The sequence below is a fragment of the Vipera berus genome (assembly GCF_964194415.1).
Source record: "Vipera berus genome assembly, chromosome: 7".
Classification (NCBI taxonomy): domain Eukaryota; kingdom Metazoa; phylum Chordata; class Lepidosauria; order Squamata; family Viperidae; genus Vipera; species Vipera berus.
Genome location: NC_138209.1, coordinates 31,174,195 through 31,194,611, shown reverse-complemented (window position 1 = coordinate 31,194,611; position 20,417 = coordinate 31,174,195). Strand labels below are relative to the sequence as shown.

General features: G+C 39.4%; 1 protein-coding gene across 2 annotated transcripts; it reads left to right on the top strand.

Annotated features, from left to right (window-relative positions):
• The first annotated feature begins 243 nt into the window (after positions 1-243).
• On the top strand, positions 244-18,790 carry ZNF330 (zinc finger protein 330). Of its 2 annotated transcripts, none has more exons than XM_081332310.1 (10): positions 244-464; positions 5,936-6,065; positions 7,568-7,587; positions 7,675-7,745; positions 10,294-10,373; positions 11,841-11,967; positions 13,680-13,784; positions 15,464-15,510; positions 16,910-17,027; positions 17,768-18,790. In XM_081332310.1, exons 2-10 carry the CDS (start codon positions 5,946-5,948, stop codon positions 18,043-18,045), a joined length of 966 nt encoding a protein of 321 aa, XP_081188436.1. In that variant the 5' UTR covers positions 244-464; positions 5,936-5,945; the 3' UTR covers positions 18,046-18,790. The 2 variants fall into 2 exon arrangements, with proteins under 2 accessions (XP_081188436.1, XP_081188437.1); XM_081332311.1 differs by lacking the exon at positions 244-464 and adding an exon at positions 644-845.
• The last annotated feature ends 1,627 nt before the right edge of the window (positions 18,791-20,417 follow it).

Sequence of the window (20,417 nt, the reverse complement as noted above, 5' to 3'; positions counted from 1 at the left end):
GTTATTTTATCGCAATGAGGGCTAATGTCCGGAAGCAAGACCCACGGAAGACCCATTTCTGGCCGCGATGGCGGGGTGGGGAAGAAACAAGCCTCTGCTGCGTCTGCTTTCCTTGCGGGCAGCCAAGAGTTCGCAAAAGGCAGGAAGGTGAAATGCCAAGCTCGCGTATTAATCCCACTTTCCCAGCCTATCACTCAAGCGACCCTCCTCCTCCTCCTCCTCCTCCTCGCCAGCGAATTCACCCACCATTTCGCCACGAACCACCCCACTCCCGACTGAGGGCAAAGCTAAAGCAGGAAGAAGCTGTAGCTGGGGCTCCAACCGCGCCTGCTCGTCGGCCTCGAGCATGCTCAGCGAGCGCCAGGCATGCCTTTTGCAGCAGCTGGGGCCGGAGCCGACGCGGCGTTTTCGGCTTCTCTGGGGCGCTGAGCTGCCCTGAAAGGCCTCGAGGCGAGCTCAAGGCGGTGAGCGGACTCCCTAGCTGTGGGTCGGGATGTGTCCGCAGTTACCCAGGGAGGAAGATTCAACGAATGGGGTGGTGGGGAACGCGGACGGTGGAGCAGCCTTCTCCAGAGACGTGGTCGGCAAGGTGTGGGGATTACAGCTCCCACGATTCTCTGCCAAATGTGCTGGCTGAGGATTGTGGGAGTTGTAGGCCAAAGCGCCTAGAGTGCGCCGGGTTGGAGGAGCTCGGGTACCATCTGAGGTACTCCCGGAGGTTCTGTCAAGGGGGACAATAAGAAGAAGCAGCTCTTATTGCTCTCACAAGCGGAAGGACTGTCGCCGTGAGCTCGCTGCAGCGCTGCGGGATTTATTATTGCAAGAGGGCGAACAGGCTGAAATCTGTAATTGCTTTAACTTTTCCTCTCCCCCCACTTGTCTTTTTCTTATTCTTTTTCCTTCCGTTTTTCAAGGCGTTTCGAGGTTTGTGCCTTTGCTTTGAACTTGATGTAAACCAGTTGTGTCAGGAGGTTAGGCCTCAAATGGACTGAATCAGAAGCTGCTTTTGAGACTGGAGTAACTAGAGCAGTAGCTTTGCAAGTTGGCAGCGTGTGGCATCTGAAGATACTTTTATTTTCCGGCGTTTAGCTTAGATTAGTTCTTTCTGGAACGTGCCAGTTAGTTAAGAGTGCAATTGTTGTGCTGTTGGGTATTATAAGTTATGTCGTAGGACAGGGGTAGGCAACCTTGGCTCTTTTATGACTCGTGGACTTCAACTCCCAGAATTCCTGAGCCAGCATGGCTGGCTCAGGAATTCTGGGAGTTGAAGTCCACGAGTCATAAAAGAGCCAAGGTTGCCTACCCCTGTCGTAGGATTATTTACTGGCACGAGTTGCATTTTGTAATTGAGGAGCATGCTGATTGTCCTTTAAAGCAGTTTAAAATATTTAAGGTCATACATAGTCTGGTTTACTGGCCATTTCAAAAGTTAAGAGTTTAACAAAACACATCTAGAGGTCAGTGTATTGCAGAGGGCTGCTTGATACTTTGGCTGTAAAAGACTCCTTTGATTTCAAACCCAAAACTGAGCCTAGTGATGGACACAAATTGGATTTAAGATTATCAATTGAACTTTTTTTTTCTCTCAATAACAAAAACATTCACCTCTCCCCTTTTTATATATATTCTGCATTAAAAATTCTTAGACAGTAAGCTAGCTAATTCTTCCAATTTTATCATTATTCTCTTAGGTAATTAGACATTGTAGTATAATTTGAAAATATTTGATCCATGGCTTGAGATTGGTTTGTTTGGTGCTTCCCAGTATTTTGCAGAAAGGAATGTCGTATAACAAGTTAATAAAGTTTAGTTCCCTGAATATATAACAGAAAGAGAAGATGAAACTTCTTGCCCATCTGTACAGTTCTGATAAACCATGTATAATAAAAACCTATATTTAATACTGTTAGACATTTTATTGTTAAATTTCATTAATTAGGAAGAAAACCTGAATTTATAATATGATATACTCCCCAGAATGATAAAGGTAAAGGTTCCCCCGCACATGCGTGCTAGTTGTTTCGGACTCTAGGGGCTGGTGCTCATCTCTGTTTCAAAGCCAAAGAGCCAGCGCTTGTCCGAGGATGTCTCCGTGGTCATGTGGCCGGCATGACTAGACGCCAAAGGCGCACAGAACACTGTTACCTTCCCACCGTAGTGGTCCCTATTTTTCTACTTGCATTTTTACGTGCTTTTGAACTGCTAGGTTGGCAGAAGCTGGGACGAGTAACAAGCGCTCTGTTATGCGGCACTCGGGATTCGACCCGCCAAACTGCCGACCTTCTGATCAACAAGCTCAGCGTCCTAACCCACTGAGCCACCGCGTCCCTATCCCAGAATGATAGTTAGTAGTAAATATTTGTGCAAGATTATTTTTTAATTTGAACTAGGTTCAGTGTGGAAAGCTAAATAGAAAATTAAATCATATAAGTTACATGTAATTTAAATCTTGCCCAGTCATAGTAACAAAACATGACCTGGTTACGGTTTTGAACGTTTTTATTTTTTTAAAAATGGGATTAATGTTTTAATGGACTTTTTCTTTATTGTGTACTTTGAAAATTGTGAGGATGTATGGAAAAACTAGACAAAATGTCAAGTGTGTGCTTGCAACAGTGAATATTAAAAATATGATTTCCTCAAAAGTTTTTAAAGATTTTTCCCCCTGATTTGTTATTAAGAAAATAAATAGATTTTTTTTTGTTTGCAATCTTCTCTGCTCATTCATGTTTTATTATTTTGGTTAGTTACACAATCAGCCAGATATTTAAACAGAATTTGGCATTTTTATCCAACTATTGAGTCCTTCCCAAGAATCTGGGATGTTGTTTAGTGGCATTAAAGGTATTGTTGCAGGATGTATAAGCTATTCCAAGTAAAGCTGCCTTTTGTAATTGACTAGTGATGATTTTGAACAGTGGTGTTCAAATGGTGCTCCAGATATTTGGGGTTGCAACCAAGGTGCCTATTACTATTGATATTAACTTTTATTTCTTTTGCCATAGTCATTCTACTTCTATTTGAAAATCTGTGTATTTTGTGATTTTCTCCAAGTTAGTTTAGCTAACTTGGTTCATCTTAGCTTGCACAGTTGTCCAGTAAGAGTCGTGAGGGTATAGTGGTTAGAACGCAATATTGCAGGTTAATTCTGCTTACTGCCAGAGGTTTGATCTTCACCTGCTCAAGGTTGACTCAGTCTTCCATCTTGCCAAGGTCGGTAAAATAAGGATCCAGATTGTTAGGGACAATATGCTGACTCTGTAAATACCTTAGAGATGGTTGTAAAGCACTGCAAAGTGGTATATAAATCTAAGTGCAATTGCTATATTACTAAGGGTATTAATGGTGTAAAAAAGCAGCATGATACAAATGATTCTTAAGGGAATTGCAAAACAATGGATAGCTTTTTTTTTCTGGATAAAGCCTAATTTCCAGTGCAGGAAATCTCGTTAGAATTGTCCTGGTCCTGGACATGCTGTGTGTCATATATACTCATTAAAATACATATAAGCATACTTAACAAATCTATTAAAACTACATATTTTTGTAATTCTGACTATACTAGAGGCAACATTGTTGGTTTAGATATGTGATGTTCATGTCCTTTATAATATTTTATGCATAAATCTGTTACTCAGAAGTTGGCTTTAATTTTTTTAATTGTGAGAAATGTATCCTACATATTGCCAGGGCTTTTTTTTCTCATAGAACGCTCAGAAAAGCATTCTGGCACCTTTTTTTGCAAAAAAAAGCTCCCTCTATTGGCTTTAGGAGTAGGCAATCTTGGCTCTTTTTTATGACTTGTGGACTTCAACTCCCAGAAATCCTGAGCCAGCCACGCTGAGGGGAAAGAGAGAGGTTTCCAAGCTGAGCCATGCTGGCTCAGGAATTCTGGAAGTTCAAGTCCTTGAGTCATAAAAGAGCCAAGGTTGCCTACTCTGCACTAGAGGAGGACATTAAAATTATTTACAAGGTTACTTGTTTAGGAACTAAACTTTTAGAATCTAAAACAGCTAATTGAAAAAATCCAACAGGAAAGAACCTCACATTTTTCATCTGTCTTTTGGAAGGTAAAATTAGATAACAAAATAATCTATTTCCTATGTTAACATCTCTGCAATGAAATCAATAAAGGTAACAGGAAAGAAATGAGAAACATTTTTCTCAATGTAATATGTCTAATTTAGCTGATGCTAGAAAAAAATAGTATCTTTTGTAAATACTCTTGAAAACTATTTTGAATCTATAACCATCTATTACAACTAAACCACTTTAAATTAAACAATTCTTAAGAATGAAATATTCTTAATTTGGACTTTACTTTGGACTGTTGTGTGTTTTGAAAAATAGATTATTTAGAATCTAGTTATGTTGCACTTCAGTCTTTAAATAACCTAGTATATACATAACAATATATGATGTTTTCCATGGTGAGCTTAACATCAATAACAACATTTATTAAAAAGGCTAAAATAATTTTTGGTGATATTATCTGTACATTAAAATTTTGTTTAGTCACAATCTTTTACTTTTCACATTCTGGAAAAGCAGTGGTCATGTATCCTAGCAAAAGATGTTACATATGTGCATAAGCATAGTCAGTAGCATATGCCTTTTTAAAAATACACTATCAAACATGCAAAGAAACAAAAATAAGTCCAAAATATCTGTATTACATCCAGAAATGCCAACTTTGCAACCAATATTTCTCATCCATAACTGTGGCACCCTAAGGATACCTGCATACATGCAAATGCTTCTCTGGGATCAGTAACGCAGCAGGGATTGCTTTTTCCTTCCAGTAACAGATTGCTGGAAAATACCAAACATGGCCTTGAGAATTCCAATGTTTGTTACAAATTTTTCTGGATGTGGTTGGAAAGAGGCTGTTTGGCGCCGGAGACCACTGCCACAAGGAACACAGCTCTGGGTTGGGGGTTCAGAGCACCTCCGGGTGGGGGCTCATCACGGGCCGCGGCGTGGCAACTACGGTGAGGGGAATCTCCACAGCGGCTGTGGGGAGATGAATCCCCGCAGCATGTGGCTCCGAGCTGCAGGAGTGGGGGTGCAAAGGACGGGCAGCCATGCCGTAGCAAGACACCGGCATCGCTCCCAGTGACAGCACCTCTGAGTTCCAGCACTTTTTTTTTTTAGAAAAAAAGCACTGCATCTTGCTATAGTTTTGTTGATAAGAGTGCAGAATTACTTTGCCACTATTGCATCTTGCTCATCTAGCCTAGAGTCTTGCTACTTTATGATGGCCATCAGAATTTGTTCTTGAGTCAGCCAGGGATATCAATGGGTGATTTTAACACGTCCTTTAATACCAATTTTTGATTGTGGCCTCAGTCCATATACTATAACATTTTTTGCTGACAAATCCAGACAGATTTAAATATGAGCTGGGGAGAAATTTTTCAAATAATTTCAAAATGATAATTTCAGTATCTTTGGTATTCAGATCACAAACATATTTCAGTTGGATTCTCTTCACATTAACTATAATGTAATTTATTTGATTTTGCTTAGCATGTTGCATAATCCCAGTCAATTTTGGTTTACCTGGCAAGACATTGTTAAGCAAATGATATCTTATTGTATGATGTATTGTGTGATTCCTTCTATTTCTGTTAGACAATTTATTTTCATTCTATGTTTACTTTTTTGTCCCAGTGGCTTATACCTACTGTAATTTTAAGAACAAGAGTAGCTTTTCCTAATTTAGAGACTGTAGTAGTTATTGGCTGCTGCTGAGTGTAATAATCTATCACCATTTTGGGACCAGTGGCCAGGAATGGCCATTGTAAATCTAACAGTTCTACAAGTTTGCATCTGACCATTTTTATGGATTCATTAATAAAAATTGAGAAAAAGAGCCATGTATTCTGGATGGAAAATACGGGGCAGACTAATCCTGATAAATGTTTTTTCCCAGAACGTGAAAAATGCCTAAGAAGAAGACAGGTGCACGCAAAAAAGCTGAAAGTCGGAAGGAACGGGAAAAACAAATTAGAGCTTCAAGAGCTAACATTGATTTGGCCAAACATCCCTGCAATGCTTCAATGGTAATATTTAGTTCTTTAAGCTTTTTCTGTGTCAAATGTCTGATAAAATAATAGAATGCTAAAAGTAATCTTCTTCCTTTTTCCTGCACAGAAGTATGGTTGGGTCAAATATTTTCAAACTTTGTTGCACTAAGGAGAACATGTGTGTAACCTTATAAAATTCACTAATGTTAACAGATAAGAAAAGTACATATAAAACTATTACAGTAGAGAAAGAGCATCCCTTTACCTTCTCTTGCACGTTTTCTGATATACGGAGGACTGAGGGATCCAGGCTTCATTTCCCTGAATTAAAAAGAAATGTGTATAGAGATGGCCAAACTCAAACCTGCCTGAATCCATATTCCAGAATTGATTTTTGGATTATTCAGTCTTATACTAAACAGATATAGTAGGAATTACCTGGAAGATACTTGATAAGGTCAGACAATATCTTGATGGGTCATTTTCATTTGCCATATTTAGACATATTTCTAGCCCTTTAAAGAAGCTTGGAATGGATTCTATCCTTCTCTAGAGCTGCCTTTAGTCCTCTAAAAGTTTAGTAATTGTAAAACATACAATCGTTGGCTGTGGTATCTATTTCATATTGTGTGGGTGTGGATGAAAGGGGGTCGAGCAGTCCTTCTTATATAAGTTTGGAGAGGCAAAACTGCCTGGAATTGCAAAAGTTTACTGTTCTGTACCAGCCTGCTACCGGCCCTGCAGAAAAGGCAGGGACAACCCCTTTACAAACGGCAAGAGGCTGGAATTAAGCCTGCCAAATTTATTAACATAAAACAGCAAAACAAGACACCAACCATGAAACAGGAGCTATGAAACAGGAACTAATCAAGCGGTTGCCTTCAGCAAACCAGCCCTCCCACGCATTCCCTTTTTATACAGTTCAGGGCGTGGCTTCTCTCTGCCTCCTTCCGAGGTGCCCCATTGCCTTCCTCTGTTTACTCCTGATTGACTGCCTCCTGCGTCGGGCGTCCTTGAACAGGGCCAGCTGTGGGTCATCTTCATCCACGCTGTCAGGCTCACACAGCTGGGTCTCCGTCGTAACCAGGTGGGAGGGGCCTGGCTGAGGGCTCTCATCAGCAAGATCTTCAACCCCCTCAGCAAGCTCTTCAACACCCCCCTCCTCCTCTGAGTCGTCCGACCCAACTGCCGAACCCACAGGCTGACCCTGAATCACAACAGTTACTGGCAATAAAAAAAAGTTTGAACCCCCAAATTATGAAAAGCATATTTGTTCTTGTAGCAAGATTGACCTTGTAGTGTGCTTTTTGAACAGCTAGATGATCAGTAGAAATGAAACAACTGAAACATACTCAATACCAAGAAATTATTACAGGTCCTATCAGAGTAATGAATGGTTTAGAAAGATCAAAGATAATAGATGCTTTGGTTCTTCTTATCTCTCCAAAGCGTGATTTATGTGGCATTACAAATTACCTTTAATTTGCTAACCCTAAAATATGGATATAAAAAACCCTTTTTCTTTTTTTCTTATACAGGAATGTGACAAATGTCAAAGGTAAGTATTCATTATCAGGATTTTACATACAATTTTAAATACATTGGTTTAGCTATTTGTTTCATCCTGTTTTGCTTATTTTAACAGACGCCAGAAAAATAGAGCTTTTTGCTACTTTTGCAACTCTACTCAAAAACTACCCATTTGTGCCCAGTGTGGTAAGTGTGCCTGGTTTAAAGTTTTGATTACTGGATTACAGCAGTAGATTTCTGCTTGGGGTTAGTTTCTTCTGATTTATATATTTCAAAGGGGATCATACTTTTTCTTTTTGTTGCTACTTTAGGTATTGTGATTTTAGGTATACTTATTTAGATATTGTGATGTGAGATACTTGAGTTAAGATGAAGCGAATTCCAGTGTCCAGCAGTGGCTTGGAGGTGTATGTGCATACAGGGCAAGACCAAACATTGTTTTCCCATTGCATCATACAGTATTCTCAGAAGTTTTCCTCTGTGCAGTAACACCTTCAGCAGCGTGCTAAGCAAAGGAGTTAAAAGAATGCAGAAGCAATGATGTATGGGGGAAAGTGCAGAAGCATCCATGGTAGTACGAACACAAAGTTCCCAGCTAATCCAAAATTAGGGCTCCAAAGATTTTCATCCTGGGTTTTCTTTATTTTCCTCTTTTTCCTCCTTATTTTTTATTCATTTATTCAGTTTTTATGGTCCCCATCTCAAACAAGTCACTGTGGGAGATGAACAATCATAAGAATCAATTAAAATGAAACACAATATAAAACATATATACAGCAGCTGCGAACAGTGATCTATAAATGTTGGCATAACCAGGAAACAGGGTCTTTGATACACTTGAAACTCCAGGCACATAATCAGATCAAAAAAATAAATACTATCTAACTCAGAGGGGCTTTCTCCCTTGTGAAATGTGGAGTTGTAGATTTATGGTGCACCCGTCTTTCTTCCTTTGTATGCCATTATTGAATCTTTATTTCTTGGTGAAAAAAATCAACCCCTCAGGAGAAAGAACTGGCAACAACATTTTAGCTCCCATCTTCTGCAATGGTCACTACAAGTCACTAGTTCTAGTAATGGTCACTACATTACTAGTCCCACCCTAAGCATGAAAGGGTGACTTTGGACCAATCACTCTTACCTCAGCCCAACTCACCACACGAGCTTTTAGTTGTGGGGAAAACAGGAGGAGGAAGGAGTATTATGTGTGTTTGTCACTTTGAGTTATTTGTAAAAATAATAGATGGGATGTAAATAAATAATAATAAACATGACTGCTACAAGCACCAGAGAACTTCGTTTCCCTTGTTTTGTTCAGAGCATAAAGTGTCATGCGATGGTTAGAATTTGAATTCTGCCTCTAACATCTTTTTCATGTGTGCATGATGCAGAATTATTTATTTCAGGGGTCTTCAAACTTGGCCCTTTTATGACTTGTGGACTTCAACTTCCAGAATTCCTCAGCCAGCATGCCTGGCTGAGGAATTCTGGGAGTTGAAGTCCACAAGTCATAAAAGGGCCAAGTTTGAAGACCCCTGATTTATTTTATATGCATTCTTATTAAGATCAATTTTCAGATGGCAGGAAAAACAGAAATCATTAAGAATTCTGCTATATAAAATTTACCACCAAATCCATTCTCCGTAGCTAGACTATATATTGCAACTAAATTTGTTTTGACTCACTTGACAGAGATAGTCAACTGATGGATTTAGGCCAGGAGACCGAACTACTCACCAATATATCAGTAGACACATCAGTAGAGAATCTGTTAAAAACTGGACACAAAAACAGAATCACTGGTTGTCACATACAATTCAGATCACTCAAACACAATATCTTTTGGCCTTTATTGGGTGGTAAAGACAGTACGTTCTCACACAAGATTAGAAGCACTTCACTTGCTCTTCCTCTAATGTGACATGTCGTTACATGCCAACAGTGCCCCTCTGGAGTCTTTGTATGACAGAGAGGCCAACCTTGGCACAAAAAAATTAAGGCAAGGACCATTTCAACTTGCCAGGACAATCCATTGCCAAACTTAAAGTGACCATTGTGGAAAAACAGACTTGACTTAGCATGGTTTAGTGAAATATTGCTGAACTTATGTACATCAAAAGGTTTCAGCTAACTTAAAAATCTCAAATTCAGGGAAATTTTTAACACACTAGAGTTAATTGATAAGGTACTTGTAATCCGTCTCAAATGTAATCTATATCTACCTAACCAGCAAGTTATTCCCCCCTCCCCATTGAATCCCGCATCACTGTAGCTACTCCTTGCTTCTGATGAAGTAAACTGCAACTCAGGAAAGCTTATGCCTTTTAATAAAACTTGTTTGTTTGTCTTTTTGGGGGGGAAAGTGCTACTAAACTTCTGATTTTCATCTAGCAAGAGGAAGAGGAAAGAAAGTATCTCTCCTAGATTGATTGCTCTTGTGCAGGGGTCTTCAAGTTTGGCCCTTTTATGATTTGTGGACTTCAACTCCCAGGCACACTGAGGAATTCTGGGAGTTGAAGTTCACAAGCCATGAAAGGGTCAAGTTTGAAGACCCCTGCTCTTGTGGCTCATACATCCCACATTTTAAAAGAAAAAAAAGGAATCTTTCCCAAAATTATTAATTTGATATGTAGACTTAAAACAACTAAAGGTTCACAGAATTAATTGAAATGCATTAATTGAATGACATTATTAATCCTTAACTTCACTAATATTTTTATGTCCTTTGTAATAGGAAAGACAAAATGTATGATGAAATCCTCAGACTGTGTCATAAAACATGCTGGAGTGTATAGCACTGGGCTTGCAATGGTGGTATGTATCTGAAGTCAATTACATGGCTCAGGTTTATGGTGGGTTAAGTAATTATTGCAGAAAGAACTTGCTTGGCAGCATTATTCCCCCCTGGCTAGCAAAATTTAGGATTGGAATATTTGAGTATTTGTGCATGCCTAAATCTCAATGTTCTGCCAACCTAGCAGTTCGAAAGCACGTAAAAATGCAAGTAGAAAAATAGGGACCACTCCGGTGGGAAGGTAACAGCGTTCCGTGCGCCTTTGGCGTCTAGTCATGCCGGCCACATGACCACGGAGACGTCCTCGGACAAGCGCTGGCTCTTCGGCTTTGAAACGGAGATGAGCACCGGCCCCTAGAGTTGGAAACGACTAGCACACATGTGCGGGGGAACCTTTACCTTTTAAATCTCAATGAAATCAATTCAGCTAAATTTAAAATGGGCTGGATTGTGTCCACCGTATGAAAATATTAACATACAGGTAGTCCTAGATTTACAACAGTTTGTTTAATGACAGTTTGAAGTTACAACAGCACTGGAAAAAAACTGATGGTCATAATTATGATCGTTGCAGCACCCCCATGGTCATATGATCATTCAGAAGCTTGGCAATTGACTCATATTTATGCAGTGTCTCAGGGTCATGTGATCACCTTTTACAATCCTCTGACGAGAAGTAAATCAGTGGGGAAACCAGATTCACAACAACTGTGTTATTGGCTTAACAACTGAAGTGACTCACTAAACAACTGGGCAAAGTCATAAAATGGGGCAAAACTCATTTAATAAATATTTCACTTAGCAATAGAAATTTTGAGTTCAATGGTGGTTGTAAGTCGAGGATTACCTGTGAACAAACATGGAATTATAAAGTGGAAATAAAAGCAAAATTAGATGTGCTTCTGCATGTACCCTTCCCTTGGGTAAGATCTTGGCATTTAGGCCCCAAAGGTGATTGATGAAAACTGGCCTATTATAAAGTTTGTTTCTTCCCATTTTTTTACACATTCTGGTTAGGCAGGCAGTGGAGGAGGATCCATTGATCCATCCGGGCAGGGGTAGGCAACCTCGGCTCTTTTATGACTCATGGACTTCAGTTATACTGGCTCATAAAAGAGCCGAGGTTGCCTACCCCTGCATCCGGGGAAAGTTGCCAGGAGCTGTTGATGTGCTTTGGGGCTTTCAGCATGATTCATCTCTAGCTGAACTCCTTGTTTGGTACTCTGGTTTCTCTTCAGATCCTATGAATCTTCAACCTTTTATCTTGTTTCATGACTTTGGTTCAGGAATGGGAAGTAGAGTCGATACTGAATCAAAGGTGCTACTAAAGATTGAGAAAGCATTAAGAACAAGGAGTACATTGGTATAATGGTATATCATTCTTGGGGATTCACTGTCCCTGGGAATGCATGTGTACTCAAGATAAATATCTTTCATTAGAAGTCAGACATAGCTGATAATAAATGTGTTACCTCTTTTTTTCCTAGGGGGCAATATGTGATTTCTGTGAAGCCTGGGTTTGCCATGGCAGGAAATGTTTAAGCACCCATGCCTGCATCTGTCCTCTGTCTGATGCAGAATGCATTGAATGTGAGCGGGGTGTCTGGGACCATGGTAAGTTGTTTCCTGGTCAGAAGGAACCACCTTATTGGAAATGATCTGTCTTGTATTCTTGCAATTTATCCCATCTGCTTCTTATTGTGTATGTATGTTTACATGTGTGCTCGCATGCACACACAATCAAACTTTAGGATAATATTCTGTAGTAAAGTTGATTGCAGTCCATGAAATTTATGCAGTGATGTTTTAAATCTTTCACGTTCCGCAAGACTTTATTCTATTAATTTTGTTATGTGGGTAGTCCTCAACCTATGACCACAATTGAGCCCAAAAATTTCATTGCTAAGCAGGACGATTATTAACTGAATTTTGCCCCATTTTACAACATTTTGTGCGACAGTTCTTAAGTGAATCGCTGCAGTTAAGTTAATAACATGGTTGTTAAGTGAATCTGGCTTCCCCGTTCACTTTGCTTGTCAAGAGGTTTGCAAAAGGTGATCGCATGACCCTGAGGTACTCCAACCTTCATAAATATGAGTCAGTTGCCAAGCTTCTGAATGTTGTTCACGTGACCATGGGGATGTTGCAACAGTCACAGGTGTAAAAATGGTCATAAGTCAGTTTTTCAGTGCTTTCGTAACTTCGAAGTATCACTAAATGAACTATTGTAAGTCAAGGAATACCTGAACCTTAATATTTTCATATGGTGGACAAAATTCAGTCCTTGGTGCTCTCTGAGCTTGCTTGTTTTCCTACAGATGTTTCATTACTAGGTAACTGGGTAATATCATCAGTGCTCAGTTAGGGTAGTTAACCTAGTTAGGGTAATGAAATGTCTGCAAGAAAACAAGCAAGCTCAGAGACCATCAAGGATCCCTCATTTCAACCCTGAGCTACAAATATTCTCCTTCACTGGTACCACAGTTCAGTCCATTCTAAATTTAGCTGAATTGGGATTAGGGTTAGGGTTAGGTCTAATTGGAGTCATTGCCACAAACTAAAGTTAGGGATAGATTCTTAAAGGTTTTCAAAGGAAAGATGAGCTGATAGCTTTTCATTCGGACTTGTTTGTGGATCATAGTAAAATACATGGGAAAATCCCGTTGCCAATGAAAATGAGTCTAGGGTTAGGGTTAGGTCTACTTGAAGTCACGGCCACAAACTAAAGCTAGGGACAGTTTCCTAGAGGTTTTTAAAGGAAAGGAAAATTGACAATTTTTCATTTGGACTTGTTTGTGGGACACAGTAAAATATATGGGAAAATCCCATTGCCAATGAAAATGGATCTAGGATTAGGGTTAGGGTTATGTCTAGTTGGAGTCATGGCCACAAACTAACGCTAGAGTTTTTGAAGGTTCCTAGAGTTTTCATTCGGAGCTATTTGTGGACCACAATAAAATATTGGAGTCAGCCATGAATCCAAGTAGACCTAACCCTCATCCTAGATTTATTTAGTGATTTCAAACAGTCATGAAATGAACAGTTGTAAGTTGAGGACTATCTGTATTTTTATCTATATTTAAACAGAATTAAAAATTTATATTTATAGATATGTAAGAAAAGGAGGATGCAATTTTACACAGTTATCTGGGAAAACACATTATACATAATGTGACTATTGAGTTAGCCTACGTGGTAGATGAACTATTTGTATTTTCTTTATGGAAATCTTTCAGATTTGCTTTCTCTTCAGTTTTCAGAGTCTCTGATAGGATATGCTGCAAATGGTTTTGACCAATCTCCACTCTTTTCACTGAATTCTGCAGGTGGCAGGATATTTAGCTGCTCCTTTTGCCATAATTTCCTTTGTGAGGATGATCAGTTTGAGCATCAAGCCAGCTGCCAAGTTCTCGAAGCTGAAACCTTTAAATGTAAGCTTTTCTCCTAATGGCTCGGTTATCAAATTAAGCATGCTTTTAACTGTTTCTGTGATTTAGCTCAAATCCAACAGGCAGTTCAATAATGAATTTCAAATTGATAATTTGTAGTATGTATGAGAGTGGGAGATTACTGGCCCTGTTACTTTCATGACTGAAGAACAGAGTTGGAAGGGACCTTGGAGATTTTCTATTGGAACCCCCTGCTCAAGCAGGAAACTCCATAGCATTTCAGGAAAAAGGTTGCCCAGCCTCTTCTTAAAAATCTGTAGTGTTGGAGCTCCCACAGCTTCTGGAGGCAACTTGTTCCACTGATTAATGGTTGTAACTGTCAGGAAATTTCTCCTTAGATCTTGGTTGGTTCTCTCCTTGATTAGTTTCCACCCATCGTTTCTTGTTCTGCCTTCAGGTGCTTTGGAGAATAGATTGACCTGGTTTCTAATACATAAAGCTTGCTACATTTGAAACAAACTTGAATGCACAATACCCAAGTTTGAGGAGGTGGTGTTTAAAGAAAGCCAGCAAAAGACTGAAGCTTAAACTAGCTTCTGTTTGCAGATTCTGGTCTTGGCAGAGTAGATCACCATTTTATGAAGGCTGCAGTTTCTGTATTGGAAGCCAGACACACACACACACACACACACACACACACAAATGCACCTACTTCATGTGGCTCTAATAACAAACTGCACCAGGCATAAAATGCTTTATTCAGTTTTGGCTTAGCAAATTATGCCAACCTGCTGTGGTTTGTAAACCATGGTTTATTAATTCTGTGTGGTCTAGGTTTAACCTTGTTTAAAAAGTGAGTAGTTTGCTATACTACCTTGTTTTAAAACTATAGAAATTGGTTTTTTTTAATTTTTCTGTTTTTAGTTTCTGTTGCTTTGTTGTGCCCTTGTTAAATCTGTTCTGTTCATTGCCCCACTTATTATTGTTTATATATTATTGTGTATTATAGATGTTTAGTCACTGGTTAACACTGGCAATCCTTAAGGATTGCAGATGTATGCAGAATCAAACAATGCCATTACAACATCACACCCAGCGCACTGTCACTGGGAATTAAATATAGGGTGTAATATCTTGAATCAGAATGTATTCTAGAACATACTATACTGTATTAAATTGATTTTCCTGTACGCCAGTTCATGCAAGATTAGTACAGCTTATGATTGGTACTGTACTGTATGTGGGCACTCCTCACCAAAGCACCAGGTTTACGACCATTCCTTTTGTATGTCTCGTTCAGGGCTGCCTGAATTTTTCTATCACCATCACATCTCTTGTCATTTAGTCCAGTGCTGCTTTTATTTTGTCCTTGCATGAACAGTGTGTCCAGAAGTTGGACGTGGGGGAGGGGCAATGCAGTGTCCATGCTTTCTTGGGCAGTTCCTTTCATCGGGTGCCTTTGGGCGATCATTGGAGTTTTGGGTGTTAGATCAGGACTCCTGCAATTTGCTGCTGAAATGAGGCTGCTCTCTGTGCCTCATTAAAATCCCCATTTTCTGTCATCTCTTAAGTGTTCAGTTCTATTGTACTTTGCTGAGGGAGAGCCTAAGGTTGTGTCCATTGAAGTACAGAGTCGACCTTCATTTAAAAGACAAAAAGAAAAGAGGGCAAAGCAACAAAAACTCTCATCATTCAGCCATGCCTTTTATCTTGCCTATTAGGTGTTTCCTGCAATCGACTGGGGCAGCATTCATGTCTGCGCTGTAAGGTACAAGCAAAAACATTTCCAAGTAAACGTATCACATTTCATATTTGCATGCTTTCAACCTGCTGGCAGTTCTCAACGTTCATTCTCCATAATACATTAAAAATGCTGTGTGGTGGTTTTTTTTAATGGTCTGTATCCTGCTTCTATTATGCTTTGATTAACTTTCATGCTGTGATTTCAATGTGATGCTGAAACCTTCCCTCCAGTCACCATAAAACACCAGCACCTGCCCTGGATTATTGTTCTGGCTACCATCTGCTGGTTTCCTTTCATTCAAAGCATGTAGGTTTTTATATCAACTTGGATATTTCTGCACTAGTTTATAGCTGGTATTGCTAAAATCATACCTCATTATGCTACATCTCCTCCATTTTTTTTACACCAATTACCCTTCAGGGAAAAATGGTAAATGAATTATTTCATGTCTTCAGGCATCCATCCTGCTCTGAATTCTCCAGCTATTTAAAAGTGATAGGATTTTCTGCAGGGTGGTTGACTTTATTTGTATTCTCAGCATTTGTTAATAATGGCAGAATGAATGTATATGGCATCAGGGAAGAACTGGTCTTGGTTCTACCTTGGAAAAACCAATTGGCTATGTGTCTTAGTCCCATATAGATAAAGATTTCCCATCTTTAACTCTGACTGGGGTGACACTCCACAATCGGAGTCGGTTCACAATCTGAGGATCCTTCTGGACCCTGCCTTCTGCTTGAAGAGCAGTAACAGTCATGGCCGAGAGAACCTTTGCACAAATATAACTTGTACACTAATTGTGCCCTTTCCTAGTTTGGGTGGCACTGTTCATGGCCTTTCCCTGCCTTTGTCATTTCCAATTGGGGTGGGCTCAGTTTTGGTATGATGCATCTGGCCCTTGGGCTGGCAGTTTGACACCCCTGAGCTAGTTCATAATGCAACAGCATGAGCAGTATTGGTCACATCGTGATATGTCTCCATAATACCACTGATGTATGGCTCCCACTAGGCTCCCAGGTGTTAGTTATCACCTTTAAAGCCTACATGTACGGGATAGATTATTTGTAGCATTGCCTATCCACAATTGTTTCTGCTTGTCTCACTAGATCTAGCAGGGTTGGCATGCTCCAAGTCCTCTAAGTAAAACAGTAGTAACTGTTGGGGTCTTGGAAGCATGCCTTCTTAGTCATGGGGCTTGCCTTATGGAACAGCCTCCCTACAGAGATAATGATGGCCCTGGCCCTGTTGCCTTTAGGGGGGAAAAATGAAGACTTGGAGTTAGCATCTATGGATCTGAGATTTATTGGGACCTCAGGGCTGTTTTTCATTTCAACAAGTTCTTAAACAATTCTGGTGGTGTTGTTTTTACTTTCATTGGTCGCCCAAACATTCATTTTTACTGATATATAAATTATACCTACAGGCATGTTTCTGTGATGATCATACACGAAGCAAGGTTTTCAAACAAGAAAAGGGAAGGGAGCCTCCGTGTCCAAAGTGTGGGCATGAAACACAACAAACCAAGGACCTGAGCATGTCAAGTAAGTTTGCCTTTCAAGATTGGTACTTTTCACACCCAGTAGAATGGAAGTAATGATCTACTTAATATTCGACTGTGATAACAGAGCAAGTAGCATTGTAGTGTCAACTGGTTAAGAACACTAATTCTGAATTTAATTAATTCATACTTTCTGCCTTTAGTGGGAGATCTTTTTCACACTCTTACAAACACATAATCTGTTGCAATACAAGTAGCCCTGGTTTAATGACCCTTCAGTGACCATTCAAACTTATGACTGCACTGAATTAGCGGTACTTAGAACCAGTTCTCATACTTATGACCATCACAGCAGTCCTGCAGTCACATGATTATGATTTGTAATCTTCCCTGCAGGCTTCCAACAAGCAAACATAATGGGAAAGCCAGCAAGACGTTGCAAGTTGTGGTACGCGAGGTCCTTGCTTATTGATGACTGCTGGAATTGTTGTTAAGCAGCACACTCACACAATCTTTTGATTTAGGACAACATCAATTACTGAGGGAGTTCCAGACCCAATTAGTATTGTTAAGCAAGGACAAACCTGTACATCAGTTCTTTAATTTATTTCTTCTAAATTTTAGGTGCATCTATGATGCTCCATAGAAATCATTGTAAGATAAATTTTCACGGTTTTCTGTGGAATACCCAATATCTGTAGCATTTTCCTTCCTATAGCACTTCCACATAGCTAAGCAAAATATAATGGAAGCTTCTGTACCTTTCTCCATTTCTTTCTTCAGCTCGCTCTTTGAGATTTGGCCGTCAGACAGGAGGTGAAGAAGCTGATGGGGCTTCTGGGTATGATGCCTATTGGAAGAATCTTTCATCTGGCAGAGCTGTCGATCCTGGAGATCATGATGAAGAATATGATGATTACGAGGCAGAGGATGATGAAGATGATGATAATGAGGAAGGAGGGAGAGATTCTGAATCAGAGGCAACTGATATGTTCAGCAACTTGAATTTAGGAAGGACCTATGCTAGTGGCTATGCACATTATGAAGAGCCTGCTGAATAAGGCTGCTGCCCTTAGCACACTTAGCAAGAACTAAGTCCCCTTGAACCCTAGTAGTACTTACCTTTGGGGTTAGATCTGTGCTTAGGTCTAGTTCTAGGCCTTGTTTGGAAAGGAATAAACAGAGGATCTCTGTATGTGCTTAGTGAAATTTATGTGTGGCGTCAGTATAACAGAGGGAGGCTTTGGGATAGGAAAGCTTATTAGGCAATAAAGGAATGGAGCAGTCGAATGAGGCCAAGATGGCCCAATGGAACATCCTGTGTGCTCATTCACATGACATTAGGGGATCCTTATATTCTTTCTGCCATTCAGGACAAAAGTGTGAGGAGGTCAAGGCAATATTTGCTTCCATGCAGTCATCGTATGTGAAGTTCTTGAGTAATTCTGGTGGTGTTCCAGAAAATCAATGGCAATGGGCATTTACGGTTTTTCTGTATCAAAAGTTATTTCCTGTCATGTGCAAATGATTTTTTTTCCATAAATATTGATCCAGCTTTGGCAAAGGGGAAATGCTTGCTGCAAGCTATTATAGTTGAATATATAAATTGAAATTAAGTTTACTTTGGTAGTTGTGTCAGCAAGGCTGATCAATATGTTTCCTTGCAATTTACATCTGTAACATTATCAGTTCTTGCCATTTTGCCATGCTATACATTAATTGGAAATTTGCAGCCACCTGCAGTGTGATCTAAATAAATTTTTGATTTTCTATTTATCACAATAAAACTGACTTTGCATCTGTCAATCATATTTACATTCTGCATTTTTATACTTTGCTGCAAGAGGGCAGTGAATCCGTGGATATAAGATGAGGAGCTCTCAAATCAATAAAAGAGTGAAAAATAGTAGAACAGAACTTAAAATATATACTTAGTATGGATAAATTGGCCTTTCCTACCTGGTAATAGGGGAGATAGATTACAGTTCTTGCCATTTTCTGCATGATGAAAAATGAAATACAATATGTCTAGAAAGTTCAAGATCGTGAAGAACTATGCTGTGTTTTTGCCATTGCTGTTTGTATAAGGAGTCTGTCAAAAGAGTCTTCTTAGGTGGGCTATGCACATAGTGGAGATACACATCATTGGCATTTCTATTTGAAGGAATTCCAGTTATGTGACTAGCCAAAATTAAAGTTGTAGTTGAAAATCAAAAGCAGAATAAAATTAGTGTGACAATTACATTTCTAAGCAGTGGGGAAGAATAATCAGACACGTGTTAACCCTGTTTTTTACTGTTTTACATGTGCAACCATTACAAAAGCACCTAATTGTAATTGTTCCTGTTTATACACTCTCTAGGGGTATCTGCTAATTCTAAATATTTAAAAAATGGCATTTATCATACATGGAGGTGTAGCCAGGAATATATCAGTGACTGGATGACTGTATTAACTTTGAGAAGCTAAATCGTTGACAAAAATAACTCTGCAAGCAAAATTAATTAGAAAGGGTAGCCACGGAAGAAAAGCAGAGGTCCTTTCCATGCAGCCCATGTTCTAGAACGAGAGACTTTTCAGAAGGGTCATCCTTTTTTATCCGACTCAGAGCTATAGGGAACAAATCCAGAAATGAGAAAAAAATGGTCTAGTTTTTAGATTCAATTTTAGGACCATAGTAATAGATTCCAAAGAGATGCATGATCTATTTTAAATATCAGGATTAAGGCACCTATTATCAAACTTTAAAGGCCAAAACATGTAGCACTGTTCTTGCAGCTGTGCCTTAGTGGGTTGAACCTGACATATGAAGGAGAAAGAGGATTGCTACTGGCCCATGATTTCTCCCTGCTTTAAGGTTTGTGTTAGCTTAGAACTGCCCTTAATATAACTTCTTCAAGTCTCTTCATTTAAGCCTCCAAAACCTGCCCAATACCTGCTTCCTGGCTTCTTCAATAATGTGACTCTTAATAAGGAGATTGGAAGATGATTCAACTATGGATCCACTTAATTCTTATGAGAATTCATTTCAGAACAACCAGTGTTCACAATTAGCCCGAGACTTCACTCACAAGTTATTTGTTATAGCTGATCATTGCAGGAACAGATTTCAAAGCCAGAATTCACTTGAAAGGCTAGCCATCAAACCAAGAATTGGACGATGTTTTGAGTAGGAAAGAGATACTTCATTTTGTATATGGAACAAGGCTTAATGCAGTTACAAAAGCATCCAAACAAATCTCTGGAAGGAACAAAAGTTCTGATCTGGAAATAGGGAGTATGTTTCAGATTAAAGAAGACCTGTGGAAATCACAAAGAATGGACCAATCCTGCATCAGTTTGTTAAGCCAAATAATAGGTTGAAAACTAAGCAAATAGTTATAAGGAGAAAGATAATTATATGCATTTAAAGATGTTTATTAAATTTATTTGC